This window comes from Rutidosis leptorrhynchoides, chromosome 3 (assembly GCF_046630445.1).
Source record: "Rutidosis leptorrhynchoides isolate AG116_Rl617_1_P2 chromosome 3, CSIRO_AGI_Rlap_v1, whole genome shotgun sequence".
Lineage (NCBI taxonomy): Eukaryota > Viridiplantae > Streptophyta > Magnoliopsida > Asterales > Asteraceae > Rutidosis > Rutidosis leptorrhynchoides.
In genome coordinates, this window is record NC_092335.1 from 302,772,574 (window position 1) to 302,798,177 (window position 25,604).

General features: G+C 34.7%; 1 protein-coding gene and 1 long non-coding RNA gene across 3 annotated transcripts in view; both read right to left on the reverse strand.

Annotated features, from left to right (window-relative positions):
- Nucleotides 1–5,565, reverse strand: part of LOC139899569 (uncharacterized) — a 34,002-nt gene extending 28,437 nt beyond the window's left edge. Inside the window, exons 1-2 of the long non-coding RNA XR_011777585.1 lie at nucleotides 5,429–5,565; nucleotides 5,213–5,323 (exon numbers count right to left, since the gene is read on the reverse strand). This is a non-coding gene — a long non-coding RNA (uncharacterized lncRNA). The remainder of the gene's footprint in view (nucleotides 1–5,212; nucleotides 5,324–5,428) is intronic.
- Nucleotides 5,566–7,632: 2,067 nt separating this feature from the next.
- LOC139897423 (structural maintenance of chromosomes protein 3-like) lies at nucleotides 7,633–19,378 on the reverse strand. 2 transcript variants are annotated; one of them, XM_071880118.1, is made up of 29 exons: nucleotides 19,345–19,378; nucleotides 19,127–19,202; nucleotides 18,982–19,020; nucleotides 18,808–18,875; nucleotides 18,646–18,717; nucleotides 17,657–17,736; nucleotides 17,493–17,571; nucleotides 17,303–17,420; nucleotides 17,049–17,224; nucleotides 16,396–16,641; nucleotides 16,184–16,305; nucleotides 15,786–15,930; nucleotides 15,486–15,658; nucleotides 15,310–15,409; nucleotides 14,814–14,950; nucleotides 14,531–14,732; nucleotides 13,481–13,568; nucleotides 13,231–13,380; nucleotides 12,769–12,920; nucleotides 12,468–12,659; nucleotides 11,806–11,989; nucleotides 11,645–11,715; nucleotides 11,407–11,558; nucleotides 11,151–11,319; nucleotides 10,847–10,993; nucleotides 10,654–10,746; nucleotides 10,398–10,572; nucleotides 8,645–8,845; nucleotides 7,633–7,857 (listed from the first exon to the last, which is right to left on the reverse strand). In XM_071880118.1, the coding sequence occupies exons 1-28, from the start codon at nucleotides 19,357–19,359 to the stop codon at nucleotides 8,655–8,657; spliced, it is 3,612 nt and encodes a 1,203-aa protein (XP_071736219.1). In that variant the 5' UTR covers nucleotides 19,360–19,378; the 3' UTR covers nucleotides 7,633–7,857; nucleotides 8,645–8,654. The 2 variants fall into 2 exon arrangements, with proteins under 2 accessions (XP_071736219.1, XP_071736218.1); XM_071880117.1 differs by having other exon boundaries at nucleotides 7,633–7,862.
- Between the last annotated feature and the right edge of the window lie 6,226 nt (nucleotides 19,379–25,604).

The window sequence follows — 25,604 nt, forward strand, 5'->3', positions numbered from 1 at the left end:
CGAATGTGCTTAGTACATAGCAGATTTATTTTAGCAAAAAAAAAAAAAAAAAAAAAAAATCAAAATATTCGAAATAAGCATAAAGACAGGCATCATCACAAAAGTGGCATATATTTGTAACGTAGAAAGCAGTAAATTTATTACAGACGTTGTTCAGCAATGGTTACAGAATTCAAGAAAAGTTAACATCAAGAATGTCCTTAGCAGACGATTCTTCCCTGTTACACACGTCATCGAAAACGTCAATCTTAAGGTTTGTCAGTTTGTCTCTTGCCTTATTAACCCTCTCCAAAGTTCCAGGGCGCATCAAGTTAGCAATAGCAGGAGGGAGAGGCTGGTTTGGGGCAAGACGCTTGGTAATTTTATCAGTAACATCAGAAATGGAATGAGCAATCATGGCATCAATATAATCATTATAAGGATTCCCAACAAGTTGAGATCCAAGAACCTTAGCTATTATGCCCGGTATCCCTTTCTTCAGTTCAGCAAAATTACCCTCCCCTGCCTCCGCCCTCCGGAGTAGTTCAGCAGCCTTTTCCTTCTCAGCGTTCAGCTCTAATTTAAAGGCATTCAGTTGACTCTCCAACTCGCTAGCCTTCAGCTTCTCTTCCTCAACCTTCTTCTTCTCAGCTTCCACCATTCTCTCTTTCTCCTCTCGCAAAACCACAGCAACATCTTGAGCACTCTTTAGCTCAGTTTCTTTAGCATTCAAAGCATCTTGAGCACTTTTTAGCTCAATTTCTTTAGCCTTTAGTGCATTCTGAACATCAGATAAAGCACGTTCAGCATCAATAGCTCTTTTGCGAGCATTTGTACCTTCAGCCCTTTCAGAACGGGCTTTCTCAAGAATAGACTTTTGATGTGTCTGCAGTTGCAGAGAGGCTTTCAGATGGCTCATCAGTAACACAGCAGCAGCATTAGTTGATTGCCTAAGTTGTTCAGAACGGAGAGCAGCAAAGTAGGGGTTTAGCTCAGGAGGAGCACAACCCTGTAATAGAAGAATGTTATGGTCAATATCAATAATTCATGTGCAAGCACGTGCATACAAATTGTTTTTTCATTTATACCTGAGGAAGTGTAGTGAAATCTGCACACTTAGTAGCAGGGTTATCAATAAACGCCTGCAGGGCGGTCAGATGAGCAGGAATTGATGGCTCTTGAACGTTTGATGATGTGACCGGAGGGATGGTGGTGCTGGGGGGTGGAGAATGATAGGAGGCGTCATCTTCCGAAGACCTCTGCTCATGGAATTCAGCTTTATCAAATAAAGTAAAGTTCTGCTCAGGAGTTTTCAGAACTTTATCTCCTTGGCTTTCAAGATTCTCCTCCGGCCTCCGCTCACCACCTTCAGCATCTTTTTCTTGGTTATCATCAGAATCTGCTAAAATCACTAACATAAATAAATTAGCAAACATAACAGTTATAAGCAAAGATATATGCAGTATCAAAAAAGGGCAAAATGGGCATACTTCTTCTACGTTTCAGCTTTGGGCTTCCCTCATTACTTTTTGCCCTCTTAGAGCCTATGCTCTTCTTACGTGTCTTTTTGATTGGAGGAGGAGTGGGGAGCGTCTCACCAGTAATGTCCACCGAGCCTGTTGTTTGCTGCTCAGTGATGGTGTCCTCCGTTGTCCGTTCAGAGTCGGACTCACTGTCAGAACTGCTATTATTGCTTTCTTCCCCCTTTTCAGCAGCAGCAGCAGCAGTAGCCTCAGTCTCAGCTGCAATCCTCTCTGCCTCTAACTCAGCAGGCGTCTTATCACGGGCAGTGATAACCACATCATCCTCAAGGTCGAGGGATAACAGAGCAGAACGAACAAGCATTTCGGTATTTGCTGCAAAAATTAAACAAAGACAACAATAGCAATATAAGCAACAATAACATAAAGTAAACGGACATTTATGTATATTAGGATGATCATATCACATCCTACCCTTGTTTTTCTGACGGAGTACTGGTACAGAAGTAGTTGGCCATTCCTGGCTTACTCTGCACAACACAAGAATCCCCTCATACTTTTCATATGATCTGGGCAGAAGGTAGAGATCTTTCAGACGATCCACTATTCGTCTCTCTGCATCGGTTATCTTAACACCCTTTCCCACACCAGCATCTAAGGGCTTCCATTTCCGGACAACGGAGTACTCTTCCGGAATTACTATCTCGTCAACAAAGAAAAATGGACTCTTCCAATCTTTCAAGTTTGACACTTTATTAGCACCAACAAAATGTGCATTTCGTTTATTGTCAATAGTAAGCCAACACTGGCTAATCGTGCGAATTCTAAACAGAGAGATAAAAACTTTAATGCGAGGCCTAATATTGACAGCATTGCAGTACATTTCAAACAGGATAATTTTTTGAAGGCCATGGGGATGCATTTGGCTAAGGCAGGCTTTATAATATCTAAGGATGCGGAGGAGAAATTTAGTAAGAGGAACACGGAGATTGTCGTGAGTTAATGGTAGAGCGTATAAAGAAATTTTCCCGGCAGGAGGATCGTTGGCAGTTTGCCTGTTGGTAGGAAGAATAGGGTTGTATTGATTAAGATGACGAAAAGCAATCTTCAAGCCGTCCATATGGCTCGCCGACAATGATGATGCCATTGTGCTAACCTCAGGCAGATCAGTGGTTTCTGGAGAAGAAACCTCAACGTGTTCTTGGTCAGTACTCGGTGCAGAAGTCATGGTAATAAAGTAAAAAGATATCAACAAAAAAGAAATAGCAGTAAGATGAAGTGTAACTGACCTTGGAAGACGATAAACCTTAAAGGGTTGAAGGTTGAAGAAAGCGATGAAGATTTGGGAAGAAATGTGCTTTTTGGATCTTGGTAAAGGTAAAAAAGTGAAGGTAAAAGGGTTATGACGGTTTATATAGGAGTTCATCGATGCAATTTTTATGGACACGATTGCGACACGTGTACGGGCAAGTTTAAACGTGGGGTACGAAATAACACTTTTTACAGCTGGAGGCGCGTGGAGAATCTCAACCATTTAAAATTAATCATCACAGCGTCAGTAAATTTCGTTTGCAATTAATGCCTGTAATGTTTTTTCCGATGCAAATGGAAAATGTGAAGACTTGTTTGGCACAATATTCGAAATTTATTTCGAATATTGTTTGGCATGCGTTGGCAGGAGTTTAACAACTTAATCCTTTTTCAAATGCTTAAGTCATTAAACTGGGGGGACTTAATGGTGTATCCTATCGTATACACGCATAAAGGCACAGTATTCGCATGAAAATAGCATCAGGAACACTGAGAACAATGGTTTTGTGAAACTGTCCGTCAAGCGTTCTCCGCTATGCAGGTTGCTTCCGTCATGCATAAGCCCTGAAGGCCGCCTAGCGCTTAAGCCCTGACCGGAGAGCGCCCCATTCAGCGTAAATTTCGAATCACGAATAACAGAACGTATCATCATCTGACACGTGTCCCCGAACAATCCGGTGGATCTATCACTATAAATAGACCCCTTGGGTCGTCATTTTACACATTCAGACATTCTGACAACTTGTGAGCAGAGACTTCACCTTTCTCTCTCACATAGTACTTTCTCTCACTAGAAGTCATCCGGCTAACAGCTAAACGCTAAACGGACAACAGATTGATTAAGCCACCCCACAGATTTCCAGATCTGTGTACCGAGTCTGCAGGGATTATTTCCCAAGGGTAAAAATCAATCGGCAACACTTCCCCACCTTTAGCTAGATCACTTCTAGTATTGTGCTAACACACTAAGCCTTACCTCATAAGAAAATAGGTGTTAACAAACAGAGTGAAGAGTTATGTCAGCAGAGATAACAATTGATCCTCTGCGTGCAACAAAGAATATAGTGCCCTCAGCAACACGAACTGTAGCACCATTTTCTTCGAGAAAAAGAAATCATAAAATTGGTCATATGATCAGAAGCACTAGAATTGGAATGATTCCTTGGTGTCACCAGTCAGTTGGTTTTCCATTGGATCCTCCAACATGATTCCTTGATGTGTCCAGGACGCCGGCATTCATCACACCATGGTCTCCCATTGCGGAGTTGAGAACCTCTTGAACCGTCATTTGAGTTCGAAGCTTGTGATCGATGTCCTCCATGGCAGTTGGGACAGATTCTTGGCCTCCAAGCATTACTTTACGACGGCTCTCCTCCCTCCTAACCTCCGAGAAGATCTCTCGAACGCTAGGCAGTGGTCTTCTTTTACTGAGAATTCTGCCACGTACTTCATCTAGGTCACGATTCAGACCAAGTAGAAATTTGTAGACTCTTTCGGTCTCTAGAATTTCTCGATAAAGTTTGTTGTCTTCAGAGTAGTTCCACCAATCTAACGATTCGCCGTGTGGCTTCAACAAAACTGATATTTGTGAAAAGGGTTTTGAAAAGCACCGTGATATGTGAGGCTACCACATAACCACCTTTTTTTGTTACAAAAGCAATGCTAATGCAAAAGATGAGTCAAAGTCAACGCATGCGGAGGTAGGCTTTAATGCATCAGGTCGCTTAATATTAGTATTTCAGTTTAAAAAAAAAAAAAAAAAATGGGCATAGATATCCCCTTAAATAGCTGTTTTCTAATAGCGAATGGCAATAAAACCTACAAACTGGTTGCAGCTACTCCTTAAAAACTATGAAAGTACTTGTGTAGTGTCTAAAATAATTTGGCATAATATTTTCCTGGAGTACGTGATGTGCTTGCTTTTGCTCTGAGGACCCCATCGCAACAGTTAAACTAATATGAAGTTTACTGTATTTGTCCTTAGTTGCAATTCAGTTACAGTGGAATGTAACTATGAGGTTAACTGAAACAAGTAGATGGGGTGACGGTTTAAATTGTGGGGTATGTTATATTCTAAGCATGTGGTTACTTTGGAGTCCAAACATTGGTCCCCAAAATCTCAATTATCTTGTTCTTTTTTCCACACGTTGAATACAACTAAAAAAAAAAAAAACACAAAATTACGAATAATAAACTCAAGGTACTGATCTACTCTACAACTCAACAGGAGTTCAACAGTACATAAATCTGAGACATCAATGATCGTCTTCATTTAATTTTTCTTTTTCTATTTTTCATTCAAAATTGGGTGAAGTTGGTTAGGACAGCATAGGTGTTACGTGAAATGACTATTAGCATATAGGTATTTATCTAATTTGATTAGGGTTTATACAACATAACACAAACAAGTACATGGTGAAAACTCAAAAATGGCACATAACCTGGCTTTTTACATTTTCACTGGTTTTATTGGCAGCAGGTTTATATGGACAGGCTGCCGGTGCAGGCTCAGGTTTCTGGTATTCCCACCCTAAGAGTTTATATACTCTTGCCTGAAAAACAATACTACAAAAGTTACATAAAAATATATTATTAACTTGTAAATTAAACAAATTTATAAGAAATAAAAATTAATGAATACATACATACATACATACCATGATAATGTGAAACAAGAGTGGCAATAGGTTTACAATTGAGAAAAGAAATAGCGGCAACAAACAAGCTATGCACACCTATGCATAAATTCATAGTTAATTTCAATAAACTTTATTTGATTTTGGACAGTTACGATTATTAGACGCGTTGCACCGGGGCTGTTTCTGGTGCTTAACCGGATAAATACTATTAGTACTTACTTTTTCTAAAGCATGTAGCTTTCATTTGCTTATCCGATTTAGAGATGGTGTTATTTTTTTTTTTTTTCTTCGTAAAATTGGGTGAAGAAAGATGAAATATTTGATTTTGTTAGAAAGTTCTTTTATGCTTAATTATCTAGTAGATGTAAAGATTCAATGTCTTAAAACAATTTGTTTATAAAATTACTTGTATATCTTTTGCTTCTAGTTTTTTGCTAGGAGTCTCAATAATAACCGAGGTTCTAAAAATAAGTCTTTATCTAAAGCATGTATAAACATTTGTCCTCTGCCTCAAAAATTGCATTTTTATCCTAAAAGAGTTTACAAATTGTGACCGGGAATTTGAGAGGACATGATCGAAAAGTGTCGGTCACTGTAGATTGCAAACTAGCGACTTGTGATTTGTGATGATGGAGAATTCTTAGTAACGACCTCGTCGTGAACAAGTTGAGCCGAGTATTCTGATCATGATCGTAAATCGAAAACTTTCTATTTGCGACGTGCGATGACATCTGCTACGACTCGTCCACACCATTGTCGTGATCGAGAATTCTCGATCACCGCAAACCGAATTCGCAAGAATCTGGTATGATCGAGATTTTTCTACTACGACCAGTACATATGGAGTTTTTCTTCTTACATATTGATATTCGTCGCCCAGTCAAGTTTTTACGTGTCGTTAAACGTAAGGGCAATCCAGGGTATGAATATCAAGAAGAAATTTAATATTTATAAGGCTGGGGACTAGTCATAACTATCACTCATATTCCTAGTAGGGGTAGCAGCGGTAGTATTACATATGGTCGTTCGTTTAAAGAGATAGCACAGTAGGAAGTAAGTGTCTCCTCACGATCGGATTTCTATCTTAGCGGTTAAAAAAGAGTGATTTGGAGTTTTGATTCATTATCTAAAAGCAGAAAGTAAATAAGCAGATAAGTAAACAGCTGTATATTCAGATTATGGAAAGTGTGTTTGCTATAATTTTTTAATATTAATCCGAACTAAAGTATTGTTTACTTTTTTCTGTATTAAGTTCTGTTTCCATTTACCTCTGTTTGGGAAGATGTGTTTGATTATATGTCTCCTAGAAACAAACCAATTTTCAGATTAAGTGAAAAAAAAAAAACATTTTTACATACTGAATTAAGAACTATACAAAACATATCATTAAGTGAAAGGTAAATAGACCCTAACTATGGTACTTTGTTATTTAGTTTAATTGTGAACTATGTAATCTATAAAGTATTAAATAATGAATTAAAGCTTTTAACGAAGTACTAAAAAAAAAAAAACCAAAATCAACAAGACCCAATGCCGAATGTTTAACTAAGTTATGGCGGTTTTAATATATAGTACACCTGGTACGTTGATGATTTTATAATGTGATTTTTATAATTTTTTGTGATTCTCTTATTAGTTAACGGTTTCGTTCACATTTGTGTGTTTATTGATGGTCATGCTTCCACTGCGAAAATGTTCCAAGTTTTACTACTGACATGCGCGTATTATATGTTAGAAATCCTAGCAAGAATTGTTCAAATACACTTTTTGACTCTCATTACAACAATTTGAGAATAAAACCGTCCTTAAAAATATCCAACGAAAAATTTATTACATTTGTGGGCCTTTTTGTACCTGAGGCCGTCCCTCTTTAGAATCCGACAACATTTGTAAGTTGTTTATATTCGTATTAAGACTCGTTATAGTTGTCAAAGTCTAACTTAAAATTACAGTACTAAATCTTAAACATTATAAATTTATTTTCTTAAACGCATCTTATCAAACACTACGTAACTAATACACCTCAAAATTTTACCTTTACATTAATTTTGTTTTTCTATAACAAACTATAGTGGCCTAGTTTCTATTTCTATTATAATTATAATTTATAATTTATAATTATAATGAAGATGATGATACTTTGATAAGTGACTGCCGTGCGAAACGCAGCCTCTTCATGACTTCATCAAAACACATGATACCAAATAACTTGTCACATATCATGATACCATAAAACTAACAATTAAGTTCAACCATTAACTGACTACATAATAATCATTTTGATAAATTCATATTTTTCAAGATAAAAAGGTGAATCTACTCAGTAAGTTGTGCAGTCGCCACAACGCTAAATAAAGCTTACAAACCTAAAGTATAATGCACATACTACAGGTACAAGGTAAGGAAGTGTCTTCGATAAACTCAAACGTCCAGTCAATGTTGCGTGACTGCTCTGCACCAAAATAGATAGATTAACTTAACTGGAAGCAACAATGTGACTCATGGACCCACCTGTTTTTGTAAGGACCTATCTTCTACGTAAAATGCAATATATGAATACCAACCAGGTCTAACCCAAAAAAAAAAAAAAAAAAAAAAAAAAAAAAAATCCAAGGTGCATTTATTAGATAAGCGATACATATATATCATTTTCTACTTTTTTTTTTCCTTTTTCTACTTACACTTCATGTGTCTATAATATTCTAAACCTTCACGACATAAACGTTTGTGTTTCCATTCTTCTCATTGCTTAACACTCGAGCCAATTTTCTATTATGGCATTTGTTTCTAATTCTGCAATTAGCATACTTACAGGCACGCAAATTTTGTACATCAAATTGTAGAGTTACCTAAAAAGGGTTGGGTCACAAATATAAGAAGGAAACACTAGCAAACGAGGAAGCTAGTCAAGTAGTTAAAAGTTGCTAGAAGTGCACATTCATAATTAATCCATATAACCTCATATATTTCAGTTTAAAAGTTTAAGTTATTACAGTATGTTATTATTATACAGATATTCATAATCCAGTAAGTAAATTTGATATAGTCTAGCTAGAAATTTGGGAAAAAAATGTTGGAACCCTAACCAAGCCCTTTCAAAATGAACAGTTTTGACAGTTAACAACCCTCCGATTATTTCACCTCAGTTATTTATATACCGTAACTAAACTTAATTATAGGCATGCAACACATAAATAATGCATCATGTAAAACAAACAAAATGAGTTTGAATACCATTCACGCGTCATTCAGCGTTGTGAGATTGGTCATGCTCAATGAAATCCAAAGCTTCATCCATGGTGACAACATTAACATGACTGACTCGATTTTTGTGGGTGACACCGTATATCTTGTCAGCAACTTTCACAAGTTCGGGTCTAAATGTTGTTGTAATGAACTGTGTACTTGCTGAATCTGCCAAACGACGAACCATATCTAGAAAACAAGTTGTTAAGAATACCAATTACGAGTATATGACAAGATAGCTAAGATACAGAATGCAAGTTGAAGATGATACTCTGCTTGATTAGCTATATACATAAACAGTGTCATAGAGTATAAAAATATAACCAAGTCTTTAAGAAAACCAATTATATTGCAATTTGGAGATGCTAATTATACATGGATTGAACATCAAACAAGTAATAAATATTGTAAGGCTAAAAGGAAAAAGGTAGAAAGTCGTATATAGAGTACTTTAGTTGCATAAAATTTTCCAATTAATTCTGTTCAAAAAATTAGAATATCAAAAAATTCCCAATTCATTTAGTTCAAAATTAAAATGATTTAAAATAACAGGTTTTAATCATATTTAACAGACTAGAATATATATATATATATATATATATATATATATATATATATATATATATATATATATATATATATATATATATATATATATATATAGTGGTAGGATCAAGAGGGAAGTAACCATTCGGGGGAAGCAAAAACTTTTTTTTTTCCTTCGTTTTTTGAAAAAACTTTGTTCACGAACATTATAGATGAGATGAAAATATGAACATTTAGTAGAGACACTTTGTGATAAATGTTTTTATTTTGGCGGGAAAACGCTCGAAGAAGTAATATATAACAATTATCGTGTTTTTCGAGTGTATTTTGAGGTTTTAGCTATTGGGGTTTAGATATTAGGGTTTAGATATTAGAGTTTAGAAATTTAGGGTTTAGGCTTTAGATTTAGGGTTTAGATTTAGGATTTAGATTGAGTTTTTAACACGAACGGTTTAGAGTTTAGGGTTTAGGGTTTGGTGTTTTGGGTTTATGGAATAAACCCTAAACCCTAAACTCTAAATCGGGCTAAATTTTACTTCACAAAACACGAAGAAAAAAAAACGTTCATATTCTTCACGAACAATATTATCTTGAATGTTATTTTTGTCGATCTTTTTCCCGCCTAAATAGTAACATTCATCACGAAGTGTCTCTTCTAAATGTTCATATTTTCGTGTGATCTTGATGCCGGAAAAAAAAAATAAAAAAAAAAACGAAAAAAAAAAAAAAATTGCTTCCCCCCGATTGGTTACTTCCCCATTGATCCTGCCCCTATATATATATATAAAAGGAAAATAAAAAAACATTTGAAAACTATCTTAAAAGACCTATCATCTGACCTTTACCAGTAACCAATATTGGAAAAGTTGCAAGACGGAGACGAGTCGGGACTAAATGTTAGGCAAAAGATCTGAATAATAAAGAATTAAAACTTTGACCAAACTTGACTTTGACAGACTCAGACAGAGTCAGACCAACTTTGACTGACTTTTTAGCGTTGACCGACTAATTAGACGTTTAACAGGCGAAACGGGTTGAGCTAGTCACCAAACCGACTAGTGGGCCGAAAAGTCGGCAGAGACAGCTGCCGTTTACAAAAATGCCAGTAACTGTTCCATAACCAACCCCACCCAAGAATTTGCCAACTCTATAAACAATATTAAAATGTGTTAAAAGTAAAGAGACAGTAGGATACTTCCAACTGCTGTTCGGTACTGAGGGTCAAGTGCAGCGTCAATCTCATCGAAAAGGTAAAACGGAGCAGGGTCACATCGTTGTATGGCAAATATCAAAGCCAATGCAACCACAGTCTTCTGACCCCCAGACAATTGCTTCATCGACTGTGTTTCCCCTTGTCCAGTGAACGAAACCTAACATGCATCCCAAACATAAAATCAACAACATATAACTTCAAAAAAGAAAATAGACGAGGTTGGAAAGGATATATATACCTTCACTTTAACACCAATGTATTTTTCAACACGGCCCTCTGTATCAACCCGGGGCCCATCCTCATCATAATCATTATCAGTTGGATCACCATCCTGCTTTGTTAAAAGTCAATAACATTAGGTTGCAACTTACAGGTGCCACGAATATAGTTAGTTTATTATGCATAATAAATGAAACTGACAAAAAACTAACCTTCTTCTTCATCATAATCAAAAACCCATGACCACCTTGGACAAGTTCAGAAAATACTTCCCTAAAATGTTTAGCCACACCTTTGAAAGTACGCTCTATAGATTCATCCTTACGTTGATCCAGTACCGATACAAGTTCTTTGATTTTCTGGTGCAGAAAACGAGTCAAATCCACATTATTACCTTAGCTTATATCACATTCTTTGACCCAGTTGACTTGGTTGAGATGAAATTTAACCCAAATGTTAACTGAAATGCACTATTTAAGTGAGAAAGAAGATGCATAACATTGATTACATATATACCTCATCACCAGCATCAAGTTCCTGTTGTCGATCCTGGAGTTCTTGTCTTTGATCTGTAAAATTTGCATACTGATCAAGTGCTTTCTTGTTTACATGACTAAACTTCTTTAGTTCCTCATTGCACTTGTGCAACATTCTAGATAATTCCTTTATGCCCTTCCGCTTATGCCTGCATTTTGACTGACTATGTTAATAACAAGACAAGTATACGACATCTCAAGAATACAGACAATGGTCAAAAGACTAATAAGATTACATTTCAAACGCATCTGAGGATAATGGACCCAATTCTCTGATTTTCTTGGAGTACTCTTCTTGCTTTGCAAGTAAATTATTTTTTCTGCTAATAAGTTTTTCTGCTTTTTTATCCTCATCTTGGCGCTCCTTTTCATACTCATCCAAGCTAGCCTGCACTCACTTGTAGGAAATGTTTGTTAGTGTATTACCAGTGACAGTTACACAGTCATATGTAACTGCAATTCCTCTTTAACTACCTTCAAATCGTTCTTCTTTTTGTTGATTTTCCTGAGTTCCTTGTTTCGATCTTCTATGTTTTCTAACACTCCTGGTGAAAGGAAAAAAATTGTGAAGGTTAGTTAAAAAAAATTGGTCAGCGATATCAGAAACTAGATGCAGGGAATCTAGATATTCTGACTTTTTAGCTGTTTTTTCACTTCTTCGACATGTATTTTTGCATCTTGCAGTTCCTGTCTCTTTGCCTCTGCCTCGGTTTTTAACGACTCAGTTTCCGGAGACTGTTTGACTGCTTCCAGTTCATGTTTCCTTCTAACAAGATTTGTTGATAGATTCGTCTCAAGCTCCGATATACTTGTTTCAAGCTACCAATTACAAAATAATAATAAGATAAGTTATACTAAAAGGTAGAAGATGCAAAATTCAACCATAATATTAACGAATAGGTTGATTTTGGTTGTTTATTTATCACCAAAGGTAATCAAATCACTTAGAGAAAAAGAAAATTATCAAGTGTGAATCAAAACAAACGGGATGAAAATCTCCCCAAGTTTATTTTTCATGCATATCCAATATCCATTCATATTATTCAAAGAATTGATTATCATTTTAATAAAATTATTTTTTTGATCACATTTATGCATACATAAATAACTTACAAAAATGGAAATGGAAGAACGAAAATGTGATGGGGCCCAACACACACACACACACACTCTTACTTTCTCACTGGTAGAAAACTACCCAGTTTGACCCATTACCAAACACACCTGACCCACTCATTATGGTACCTCAACACAAAAATTATTTTTCAAGCAACACCAGTAGCATTAATAAGCATACCTCTACTCGCTTTGCCCTGCAAGCTATGAGATTTTCTTTTAGTTCAGCTATTTCAGGATTCAATCTTGACAGAAGCTCCCTTTCCTCTGGGGTTAAATGATCAACAAGGTCTGTTCCCATCTCATCCCTTTTCATAGCAATATTAGCTTTCACCTGCTCTATTTGTGTCTGTACACTCGTAAGCAACTTCCCCTGCAAAATAAATAAATAAATAAATAAATAGATAATCAACTCGTACAAAGGGTTAAAACTATAAACTGATAGTATAACTTAACTAGCTGTCAACAGAAAGAATCGCAACCTTTTTCTCAAGAGCTTTGGAGATATTCTGTATGTGCTTGTTAGCATTAGCAACATCTTGCTTAAGCTGTTCCAGTTCTGATCTCTCATGAGCCAGCTCAGCATCATCTTTCTGCTGCTCATTAACGATCTCATTGATTTTCATGTCTATAAGTGTGAAAAGTCAAGTCCAAACCCATATCATAACTCCAGAAATTAATTACTTGACTATCAAAGTAAGCAAAACAACCTTTCACTAAATAAAAATGGCAAAGCCCAAACTGATATTAGATAATGCTTCAAGTTATAACATACTAAGTGTGTATGCTTTGAAAGAGAAGTAAGAAATTGATGAAATTAGAAAAAGGAGTAAAAATTTGGGGAACTGTATGAAATATGTAGAAAACCATAACAAGATATATATAAGACGTAAAATGTGATAAAACCAAGTATAACTAGAAAATATATTGGTACTAAAGGATATTTTGAAGTTCAGATCTGACATTCTGGAGTTCGTTTTCCTTTGCAGTGATTGAGATAGCATTTTGTCGAATGATGTTCATAAACTTCAGCTTTGAACGCCTTTTATCATAAAATCCACCTGTCATACCACCTTTTTTGCTTACTTGGTCACCTACAAACATGATAAATAAATAAATAAAAGTTAACCAAAACAAAGGTATGGGCATAAGTAACAGAAAAGAGGATACAAAAAACTGAAAATGCAAAGAAACCTTCGACGGTAATGCAGTCCAAACCATCAGTACGAGCAACACGAGTAGCAACATCCAAATCTCGGCAGATCACAGTTCTGGCAAATACCTGAGAAAAATAAAAATGTGAATATTTGTGTAAATGAAGATTAAAGGTGTTCAAGGCGTATGGACAGGTTCTTATCAACAAATGTAGATATCTGCACGGTAAATGCATGTTATGAGTCATGCTCGGTTACAAATCAAGACACATTTAACATCAACTTCTATTTTGGAACTGGTGCCTTCAGATCTATGATAATATATGAAATAATAACAATAACAGTGTAATAATATTATCATAAATCTGAAGGGATAATATGAAGGTTGAACAGATATATCTCACACTCCAACTTAACAGTTATCACACACCCAAACAGAAACTTCCTCCGTCAAGAAATTTATATTTATAATTTTTAATTATAAATATAAATCAATATTTAAATAACTATCTAAGCGTGTATAAAACAAGCTATCATGTAATAAAAAACATAGGAAACCATGGTCAATGAGGAGTTTAAATGTTTCTTCATCATTCAAATATATGGATATGGATTAATGGTATTACTACCCAATATTTTATGCTTTGTAATACTAATTGTTTATTGTTGATATAAACACAAAACCTAATAACTAAAATGCTACACACAAATCTTTAAACTACTTCTAAGATCTACTGATCTACGAAACAAATTTTATTTGTCAGATACTTGAAAGCAGGTTCTCAACAAGTACACAACTAAATGGAACAATATAAAACATGTGGGACCAAAGAATTAGATCGAGTCCAACTAAACAGGCAAGAAGCTAGACAGATGATGTTTATATATATATATATAGTACATATGAGGTTGACCTCTAGTAATTGTTTATATATATATGGCTACATACATGAGCATGATATTGACATCAACTTTCAGCAAACAATAACAACTTCTAATATGATCTTACAAGCAGATGTTGATATATTCCGATTTTATCAACAAAGCGTCAGAAATAGAAATAGAAATAGATTAATGGGTGATTACTGACCTGACCAAATGCTTGATTATAATTAGAAGAAAATTTTAGTTTCTTAAGAAGAGGAATCACGTCAGAACTTTTTGGATAACTGACATTTGGTGCCTTAACCCTATTAAGTGGTATAAATGTAACTCTTCCACCTTTTTCTGCATTAAGGTGTCGAATTACTTGGGTTGAAATTTCATCATTTTCAACCACCACATGGAATAAACTGCATAAGAATCAAAAATCAGGTTTTACTGCAAAACAAACAAAACCAAATGTGGATTGTAAAAAAGAGATAAGCACAAACCTATTTCCAGCAGTGACTTCAACTGCAGTAAATAAATTTTCATCACACTCAAGCAACTCGATAATTGAACCATACACTCCTGAAATATTATACTCCCTGCAGATTCTACGAACACAGCTGATTCCCCTCCTAATATCCTGTTAAACATAAAATAAATATACGCTAACAACAGCATCTACTTTAAGGGTTTTGACAACACGTGACGATGGAAACTTAAGACAGACATAACGTAATAACATAATCGTAACTAAACCAGCATCAACTGAGTTGGAGTTACTACTAGTGTTTAGGTACAAGTATGTATGCCATTTGCCTTATTTTAGTACATGGTAACATAATTAGAAGACAAGCCTTTTTGGTAATATATGTAGATATATAGTAGGCACAGATCTTTCCAGATACCAAAGACACACTTTCTAGGCAAAAACGCACATACATTTAACAGGGATATAAGAACAGAGTTAATATATGAGAATAATAGTTTAACATAACCGACCCCAGGTGTAGCATGATCCAAGGCTTTCTCTGCCTTCACAACTTCTGCTTTAAGACGGTCAATTTCAGTTGTCAGCTCACTTTCTGCCCCCCACAAAGATCTATAGAAGTAGAAAAAAACTTCAGTATCTTGCAAAATGAATATATTAAGAAAAAAATTTAAAGAAGTGTGTATACTTCCGCTTATCATGAAGCTCATCTCTCTTTGCCTTGTGATGATTAAATCCTTTGCGATAACCTGATATTCGAGCTTCTAAAGCAGCAATTTCCGATTCACGCACTTTAACATGTTCATTTTGTGCTGCCAGATCTCTTTCTAATTTAACGATTTCATCCTTTAATAGATTTTCCTATAACAAACAAAAAGTGAACATTTCTTTTTAAAGATCTCACAATATATTATTGTACAACAATGCAGAAGAATGAAACTTTTAAAAAAAAAAATCACGAAATAATGCAAATGCAACATATGATTACCTGCTTTTCATTTGAAAACAGAACCTTTTCATACTTATCAATATCTTTTTGAAGCCATTCATCACGTGCAGCTTTAGAGCGAAACTGAGTTGCACGACCTTGTTTCTGATAGAGTAGACTGAGCTGCTTTTCTCGTAGCATAATACTATCATAAAAAACAGTAAACACATAAATGACAAATATAAGTAGTTTAAAATATACACAGTCAAAACATATAAGAACACGAATAACAATTAGAGATGACTCATCTGAGAGACTATTTAGAGTAATTAGTAAATTCAACTGATTAAGAAGTATTTTGATAATAAAAAGCATATACATTTTTCAGAAAATCGGTTTTTTTTTTTTAATGTTGCACATACATATTAAATGGTGTTCTTAAATAATGACATATATACCCTTTGGTGATATCCTCTTCCTTTTTAACTTGATCATTATACGACGGTCTGATTTTGTTCAGCTCTGCTGTGGATTTCTGAATTTCTTTTCGTAAAACCTCAAGCTGTTTTCCAGCTTCATCCTACAGCAATGAATATCAAAGACATATTTTGAATCAGCCTTCTTGAAATAAACATGATTCTTGTAATATATAAGTATCAGTCGAGAATACCTTTGCTCTACTACTCCCCGTGATTCGTTCTTCGAGATCTGTGACGTCAAGTTCAACTTCTGTGTGTTTTTTAATAGCTTGTGTACGCTGCTTTTCAATTGCCTCTTTTTCTCGGGTTAGACCTTGTACTTCTCTTGTTAAATCCTTATATAACTTGTCCAACTTCTTTATTTCTTCCTCTTGCTCCACCGATGAGTTATACTTGTCAACTAATTTCACAGAAATGGCATTTCTCTCCTCGTCAACCTGCATTCATTCAGTAAGGCATGTTCACATTAATTAGGCACCATGCAAATATACAGTGTTTCTTAATTCTTAATAACAAATATATAACTCTACAAACACTTCAAGTACTCCTAGAAAGCAGTGTTGCAGAACTCGGAACTACTCGGCGAGTACTAGGTTTTTGAAAGTCAGGAGTACTCGGTCAAACAATGTCAAACTTGGTCAAACTCTGTCAAAACTGATCAAACTAGGCCAACACTTGGGATTACTTGGAAAATCGGTATAAAATCGTCAAAAAGGTCAAAGTCAAACTTGGTCAACATCCAAGTACTCCCCGAGTTGCAATTACTCCCTAAAAAGTCCCGACGGAGTACTCCCCTAGTAGCGATTTTTGAAACCTTGATACAAAGAAAAGAAGTTTATATTACTTCAGCCAATTCACGACGTGCATCATTAAGTTCTTTATCATAAATGGTGTATTCTAGAGACTTCCTCTGTTTGTCAAGTTGTTGATACTTTTTCAACTCTGCTTTCTCTTCATCCAGCTCACGTAATCTCTCATCCAAGTATTGCACGACTTGAATTATCTGATTTCTCTTATTTCCTAATATATCATTAAAGCTAAAGATATAAGAAAGCAATCAACAAATGCAAAATACAACTGACATAACGAACCACTTACCAGTCTCTTGCATAATTTTCAAGCTTTCACGGCGACGTTCTTCATAAACTCGAGTACCACCAATTTCCTTCAGTAGATCAAGTCGTTCTGAATCTTTCATTAAAGTCAATGATGCGATCTACGATGATAAGAGGCATGGATATTAATAACACGTCACACTGAGCAATATCAGATGAAAGAGAGGTCATACTTTCCCCTGTTGCACAACGTAATACGGATTGGATCGGGAGAACCCAGCACTTTCCAAAAGATTCATAACTTCAGTTTTCCTACAATGAGAGTTCAACAAGATCAACATGGTCAACATGGTAAGTGAAAAGAAATAAAAATTATCAAAATGATGATGGTACTCACGTTATATGCTTTCCATCCAAGAAATATTCATCTTTTTTTGTACCGATAGTTCTCCTCAAACGCACCTCCTCTTTATCAACCTTGAGATGGTACAACAAAAATCAGCAGCCAAAAATATAAAATAGAAACTGAACAAGTTGAGTAAATGGAACAGATACCTTAGGGGAAAAAAAAGGATTAATAAATAATATAGCAAGGTAAGTATTTAATATTATGACAAACTAAACAGCAAGTTATCAGGCATGCAACAACCAAATGTGTGTAAAAAATATAAATTCTGTATAAGGTATGACATTTTTAGAAAGATAATCATGAATTTTGAAAATCTGTTCAACTAACCATCTGAACTATTATGGTTCATAATGTCGATACAGCATCTGCTTTGACACATGACAGTGACACTTTAGTACCATCCAGATAGTTGTAGATCCTAAATTCCTAATATGTAGAATACGGCTACGCGTAAACTGTCTGCCATATGTGTTTAATTGAGTTTTGTTTTTTGGTCAACAACATAGAATTTAGAATTATATTTATGTCTTGGTAAAGACTACAATCTTAGTTATTGTTCGTCGCACAACTAACCCAGACTTAAGAATATTGATGGGTAAAAGGTTGATTGTATCAAAGAAAAGGCACGTAGCCCTTCAGACTTTCAATTTAATTAAATCAAATTTTGTAATTAGAGTTTGAATCACCAAATATTATACATTTTAACTACTCATCCCGTCAGTTACTAACTTATCATCCCTAGAAAGCTAGTTTATCATTCTCCTCTCGCAGTGATTCTTTCTCATATATTTGCTTTCTTTTTAGCATGTGTATACAATATTAACATCATGGTCAACATTATTGCTACACTAAGGTTGGTAATAATGATACAAAATATAAAATTTAATAAATAAATAAAAATAAGAAGATGTGATAGAGAAATAAACAACCTACAGGCATACAAAATTATATGATCATTAATAGAGGATGAAAATTACCGGAATACGATTATCTGAATTATCAAATACAATCTCAACAAAAGCTGATAGAACTTGGTGTCCTGCTCCTTCCTGAGAAATATTCACATGATATTGGTAATTGAAATGTAACCAAGCAGTTAATAAGCTACCAGATAGGCCAGAAAAGCGTAACCAACATACGTGAAGAAAGGCATGCCTATCTTCATTGCGCAAGTTATGAAAGAGGTCGCTTATTACAAAACGAATTGCTGCAGAATTGAATTGAGTTGGATGAAATCATTTCCATTAGTTAAACATATGTAACAAAACAAGTCTGAAAATAAATAACCAAATACAATATCTAGCTACACATACCATGAAAAAAATTTGACTTCCCAGATCCATTAGCACCAACTGTATTATTTACATTATTACAGCAGTAAAAAAATGTTACAACAAAACTGTGTGTGTGTAAGACTAACTGAGAGAAACTGTCAAAGAACATGAACATATATCATACCAACACAGTTAACTTTAGGACTGAAGTCTTCAGTAGCGACTTGCTCTTTATAGCTCTTAAACCCTTCGATTATGACCTGCAGTATAGTCTCACATGCAAAATTTTAAAACGAAGATACATATAATAAGAAAAAAGAAAGTTAAAACCAAGACAATAAGAAAAAAGATATTCGACAGAATGAAAAACAGAAAACACAGTAAGTGAACTAAACCAAATACCTGCTTTATATACATTTTGATAAACTTATTTCGCTCAAACCTACAGTAATCATATTAAGAAGTTAACAAGGAGGCATTATATGAGAAACCAATCATCATCAATAATACTGGAAGTAACAACAAATAGAACAAACAATATTCAGTAAAGTGAAAGTTAATGTATGATATTTTTTTAACACTGGCCAACAGTGAATTTTATGAAAAGAGCAATTAAAATACCGGCACTTTTGTCAACAAAAAAAAGGTAGAGTGCACATGGTTTCAACAAAGCATGTCAAAACTTGTGTAACCTAATTAGGACTAAACATCTCGGTATAATGCATAAAACATCAAATTTAACAGCAACTCAACTATATCTAAAAGTAGGCCAACGAATACGCAAAAAGTGTATTGTCAAAATTACATTGCATCAGATAGCAAAAATAACATGGCATACACAAAAAAAATCTCACTAAATCTAGCATAACACAAACTACAAAACTACCAGGACTAAGAAATTGTGATCAAACATCCATAAACTGCATAAATCAAACTGCAAACACGTATGCGTTAAGTAATAATAATAAGATGCAATAAAACATAAATAATTCTTCAAATACGTTTAAGTGATGCAACAGTTAAAAAAACAACATATTACTATTAACAATCTTCTAGATCTGCCATTGAGAAAAAGAAACTACGCAAGTATACACAAGTCCTACTCATTAATAAAATATATTGAACTTATTAATTGAACAAGATGCTATTATTAAATGTTTCAATAATATTTATGAGAACTAAAGACGCAGAGAAGATTCCTAAAGTATAAATACTTCGGCGAATTAATTTTAGCAAAACTAAAGATAAGACGACTAAACCAGCAGTAATTTTAACATATTATTATACTCAGAAATGGACTAAAGTATCTGTAACAACCAGATTAGCAAACAAATTACGAAAACGAGCCCTAATTTCGCCCGAGATTTAGTAACCACGAGCGGAAATGGAGTAAAGGTGTATAAAACAGGTTAGCAGCAAATTTGGAAACGGAGCCCTAATATCGCCGGAGATTCCGTAATCACAAGTATTGAAGTAGTAGAGTATATATGTTTTGATAACAAATCGAAAAACTTACTTCGGTGAAATGAAAACATAAACTGATTTCCCTCTCAAATTTCTGTGTTCCCACCCTTTGCACCTGGAGTTGAAATTGATTTTGGCTGAAGGTGTGAGAGCGTGCGTGTAATGAAGACAAAATATACCGTATATATCTAACAACACTCGTATACGGGTATTTAGGGGTATTTTGATAAAACAACAAAAACAAAACTCCATCCACATTTTCGTTGTGGGGAGGTGAGACGTAGGCACGGAAAAAAAGAGAAGTCATTTCTCGAATAAAATAGTAATATTTGTTAGAATTATTACAAAAATGGTTTTTCAAAGTTAAAATTGTAGAAATGGGTAAACCGGCCTTTCAATGATCAGTTTGCAGTTTTTTAATCCAAACCAGCAATTCAAATGCCGGTTTGTAGCCTCGTTGCCCTAGTCGTACAATCTTTTTCAGCATATCTGACACGTCTACAAACCGGCAAATGAAATGTCGGTTTGAAGCACTGATTTTTACAGCTATGATTCACTTTTCAGTCTATTATTACTGTTTTTCAGACTATTATTACCGTTTTTCAGCCTGTTACTACTGCAAAGCTGTAACATATCATATCATAGTTTGAATATGAGCTTAAATTGCCAGAAAAATGCTGTATTTATATAGTTAGACTAGAATCAATTAATCTCAAAACCATTACCATTAATGTTTTTTTAATTACTAAAACACCTCATATTACTAAAACACTTAAACACCCTTATATTCATCACATACAATGGCTGAGTTTCGTGGTTTGATGATTCATTTTGTTTGGGGTTGTAGAGTTACATTTTAAAATGGGTGGTTAACTGGTGATGAAACATCACGTAGAACCACTTTTTCACTATACCAAAAGATTAATTGCATGAAGTTAAACGAAATGGCTTATAAATATGTGGGTGTTGATCCAAGAAAACATACGTTGAAAATGATTATGTGGAATGAGTACTTCGGCAATGCGTGTCCGACTGAAATTCACGACGATAATTCTTTGGTATCAATGTATTTTTTTGCTAGTCAAAATTCACATTACATTGGTCAAATTGAAATTCAGTTTGAGCAAGTCTTTCCGACACAATGATCCGGTTTTGTAGATCAGTTACAAAGTTTAATTCAATCTTCTCAAGTTACACAAACCGGGGGCGGTGGTGCATCCACATCTCAATCAGGAGGTGTGTTTGTAGATGAAGATGAATGGTGGCTGAAGAACAAAATGAAGAAGTTGATTCGAATGATGGTGAAATGTCTCGTTCTTATTGATTAAAAACGTTCCATATTAATTGATTTCGTTGCGAGGTTTTGACCTCTATATGAGACGTTTTTCAAAGACTGCATTCATTTTTAAAACAAACCATAACCTTTATTTCATAAATAAAGGTTTAAAAAGCTTTACGTAGATTATCAAATAATGATAATCTAAAATATCCTGTTTACACACGACCAGTACATAATGGTTTACAATACAAATATGTTACATCGAAATCAGTTTCTTGAATGCAGTTTTTACACAATATCATACAAACATGGACTCCAAATCTTGTCCTTATTTTAGTATGCAACAGCGGAAGCTCTTAGTATTCACCTGAGAATAAACATGCTTTAAACGTCAACAAAAATGTTGGTGAGTTATAGGTTTAACCTATATATATCAAATCGTAACAATAGACCACAAGATTTCATATTTCAATACACATCCCATACATAGAGATAAAAATCATTCATATGGTGAACACCTGGTAATCGACATTAACAAGATGCATATATAAGAATATCCCCATCATTCCGGGACACCCTTCGGATATGATATAAATTTCGAAGTACTAAAGCATCCGGTACTTTAGATGGGGTTTGTTAGGCCCAATAGATCTATCTTTAGAGTTCGCGTCAATTAGGGTGTCTGTTCCCTAATTCTTAGATTACCAGACTTAATAAAAAGGGGCATATTCGATTTCGATAATTCAACCATAGAATGTAGTTTCACGTACTTGTGTCTATTTTGTAAATCATTTATAAAACCTGCATGTATTCTCATCCCAAAAATATTAGATTTTAAAAGTGGGACTATAACTCACTTTCACAGATTTTTACTTCGTCGGGAAGTAAGACTTGACCACTGGTTGATTCACAAACCTATAACAATATATACATATATATCAAAGTATGTTCAAAATATATTTACAACACTTTTAATATATTTTGATGTTTTAAGTTTATTAAGTCAGCTGTCCTCGTTAGTAACCTACAACTAGTTGTCCACAGTTAGATGTACAGAAATAAATAGATAAATATTATCTTGAATCAATCCACGACCCAGTGTATACGTATCTCAGTATTGATCACAACTCAAACTATATATATTTTGGAATCAACCTCAACCCTGTATAGCTAACTCCAACATTCACATATAGAGTGTCTATGGTTGTTCCGAAATATATATAGATGTGTCGACATGATAGGTTGAAACATTGTATACGTGTCTATGGTATCTCAAGATTACATAATATACAATACAAGTTGATTAAGTTATGTTTGGAATAGATTTGTTACCAATTTTCACGTAGCTAAAATGAGAAAAATTATCCAATCTTGTTTTACCCATAACTTCTTCATTTTAAATCCGTTTTGAGTGAATCAAATTGCTATGTTTTATATTGAACTCTATTTTATGAATCTAAATAGAAAAAGTATAGGTTTATAGTCGGAAAAATAAGTTACAAGTCGTTTTTGTAAAGGTAGTCATTTCAGTTGAAAGAACGACGTTTAGATGACCATTTTAGAAAACATACTTCCACTTTGAGTTTAACCATAATTTTTGGATATAGTTTCATGTTCATAATAAAAATCATTTTCCCAGAATAACAACTTTTAAATCAAAGTTTATCATAGTTTTTAATTAACTAACCCAAAACAGCCCGCGGTGTTACTACGACGGCGTAAATCCGATTTTACGGTGTTTTTCGTGTTTCCAGGTTTTAAATCATTAAGTTAGCATATCATTTAGATATAGAACATATGTTTAGTTGATTTTAAAAGTCAAGTTAGAAGGATTAACTTTTATTTGCGAACAAGTTTAGAATTAACTAAACTATGTTCTAGTGATTACAAGTTTAAACCTTCGAATAAGATAGCTTTATATGTATGAATCGAATGATGTTATGAACATCATTACTACCTCAAGTTCCTTGGATAAACCTACTGGAAATGAGAAAAATAGATCTAGCTTCAAAGGATCCTTGGATGGCTTGAAAGTTCTTGAAGCAGAATCATGACACGAAAACAATTTCAAGTAAGATTTCCACTCAAAATAAGATTGTTATAGTTATAGAAATTGAATTAAAGTTTGAATATGATTATTACCTTGTATTAGAAAGATAACCTACTGTAAGTAACAAAGGTTTCTTGATCTTGGATGATTACTTGGAATGGATTTAGAAAACTTGGAAGTAAACTTGCAATCTTGGAAGTATTCTTGATTTTATGAAACTAGAACTTTTGGAATTTATGAAGAACACTTAGAACTTGAAGATAGAACTTGAAAGAGATCAATTAGATGAAGAAAATTGAAGAATAAAAGTGTTTGTAGGTGTTTTTGGTCGTTGGTGTATGGATTAGTTGGAGGTGTTGACGTATCTTCTGGAAATAAATGCGGGTATTTCTTCTTCATTTGATCTTCACGCTCCCAGGTGAACTCGGGTTCTCTACGAGCATTCCATCGAACCTTAACAATCGGTATCTTGTTTTGTTTAAGTCTCTTAACCTCACGATCCATTATTTCGACGGGTTCTTCAATGAATTGAAGTTTTTCATTGATTTGGATTTTGTCCAACGAAATAGTGAGATCTTCTTTAGCAAAACATTTCTTCAAATTTGAGACGTGGAAAGTGTTATGTACAGCCGCAAGTTGTTGAGGTAGCTCCAGTTGGTAAGCTACTGGTCCGACACGATCTATAATCTTGAATGGTCCAATGTACCTTGGATTTAGTTTCCCCCGTTTACCAAATCGAACAACGCCTTTCCAAGGTGAAACCTTAAGCATGACCATTTCTCCAATTTCAAACTCTATATCTTTTCTTTTACTGTCCGTGTAGCTCTTTTGTCGACTCTGGGCGGTTTTCAATCTTTGTTGAATTTGGATGATTTTCTCGGTAGTTTCTTGTATTATCTCCGGACCCGTAATCTGTCTATCCCCCACTTCACTCCAACAAATTGGAGACCTGCACTTTCTACCATAAAGTGCTTCAAACAGCGCCATCTCAATGCTTGAATGGTAGCTGTTGTTGTAGGAAAATTCTGCTAACGGTAGATGTCGATCCCAACTATTTCCGAAATCAATAACACAAGCTCGTAGCATGTCTTCAAGCGTTTGTATCGTCCTTTCGCTCTGCCCATCAGTTTGTGGATGATAGGCAGTACTCATGTCTAGACGAGTTCCCAATGCTTGCTGTAATGTCTGCCAGAATCTTGAAATAAATCTGCCATCCCTATCAGAGATAATAGAGATTGGTATTCCATGTCTGGAGACGACTTCCTTCAAATACAGTCGTGCTAACTTCTCCATCTTGTCATCTTCTCTTATTGGCAGGAAGTGTGCTGACTTGGTGAGACGATCAACTATTACCCAAATAGTATCATAACCACTTGCAGTCCTTGGCAATTTAGTAATGAAATCCATGGTAATGTTTTCCCATTTCTATTTCGGGATTTCAGGTTGTTGTAGTAGACCTGATGGTTTCTGATGTTCAGCTTTGACCTTAGAACACGTCAAACATTCTCCTACATATTTAGCAATATCGGCTTTCATACCTGGCCACCAAAAATGTTTCTTAAGATCCTTGTACATCTTCCCCGTTCCAGGATGTATTGAGTATCTAGTTTTATGAGCTTCTCTAAGTACCATTTCTCTCATATCTCCAAATTTTGGTACCCAAATTCTTTCAGCCCTATACCGGGTTCCGTCTTTCCGAATATTAAGATGCTTCTCTGATCCTTTGGGTATTTCATCCTTTAAATTTCCCTCTTTTAAAACTCCTTGTTGCGCCTCCTTTATTTGAGTAGTAAGGTTAGTGTGAATCATTATATTCATAGATTTTACTCGAATGGGTTCTCTGTCCTTTCTGCTCAAGGCGTCGGCTAC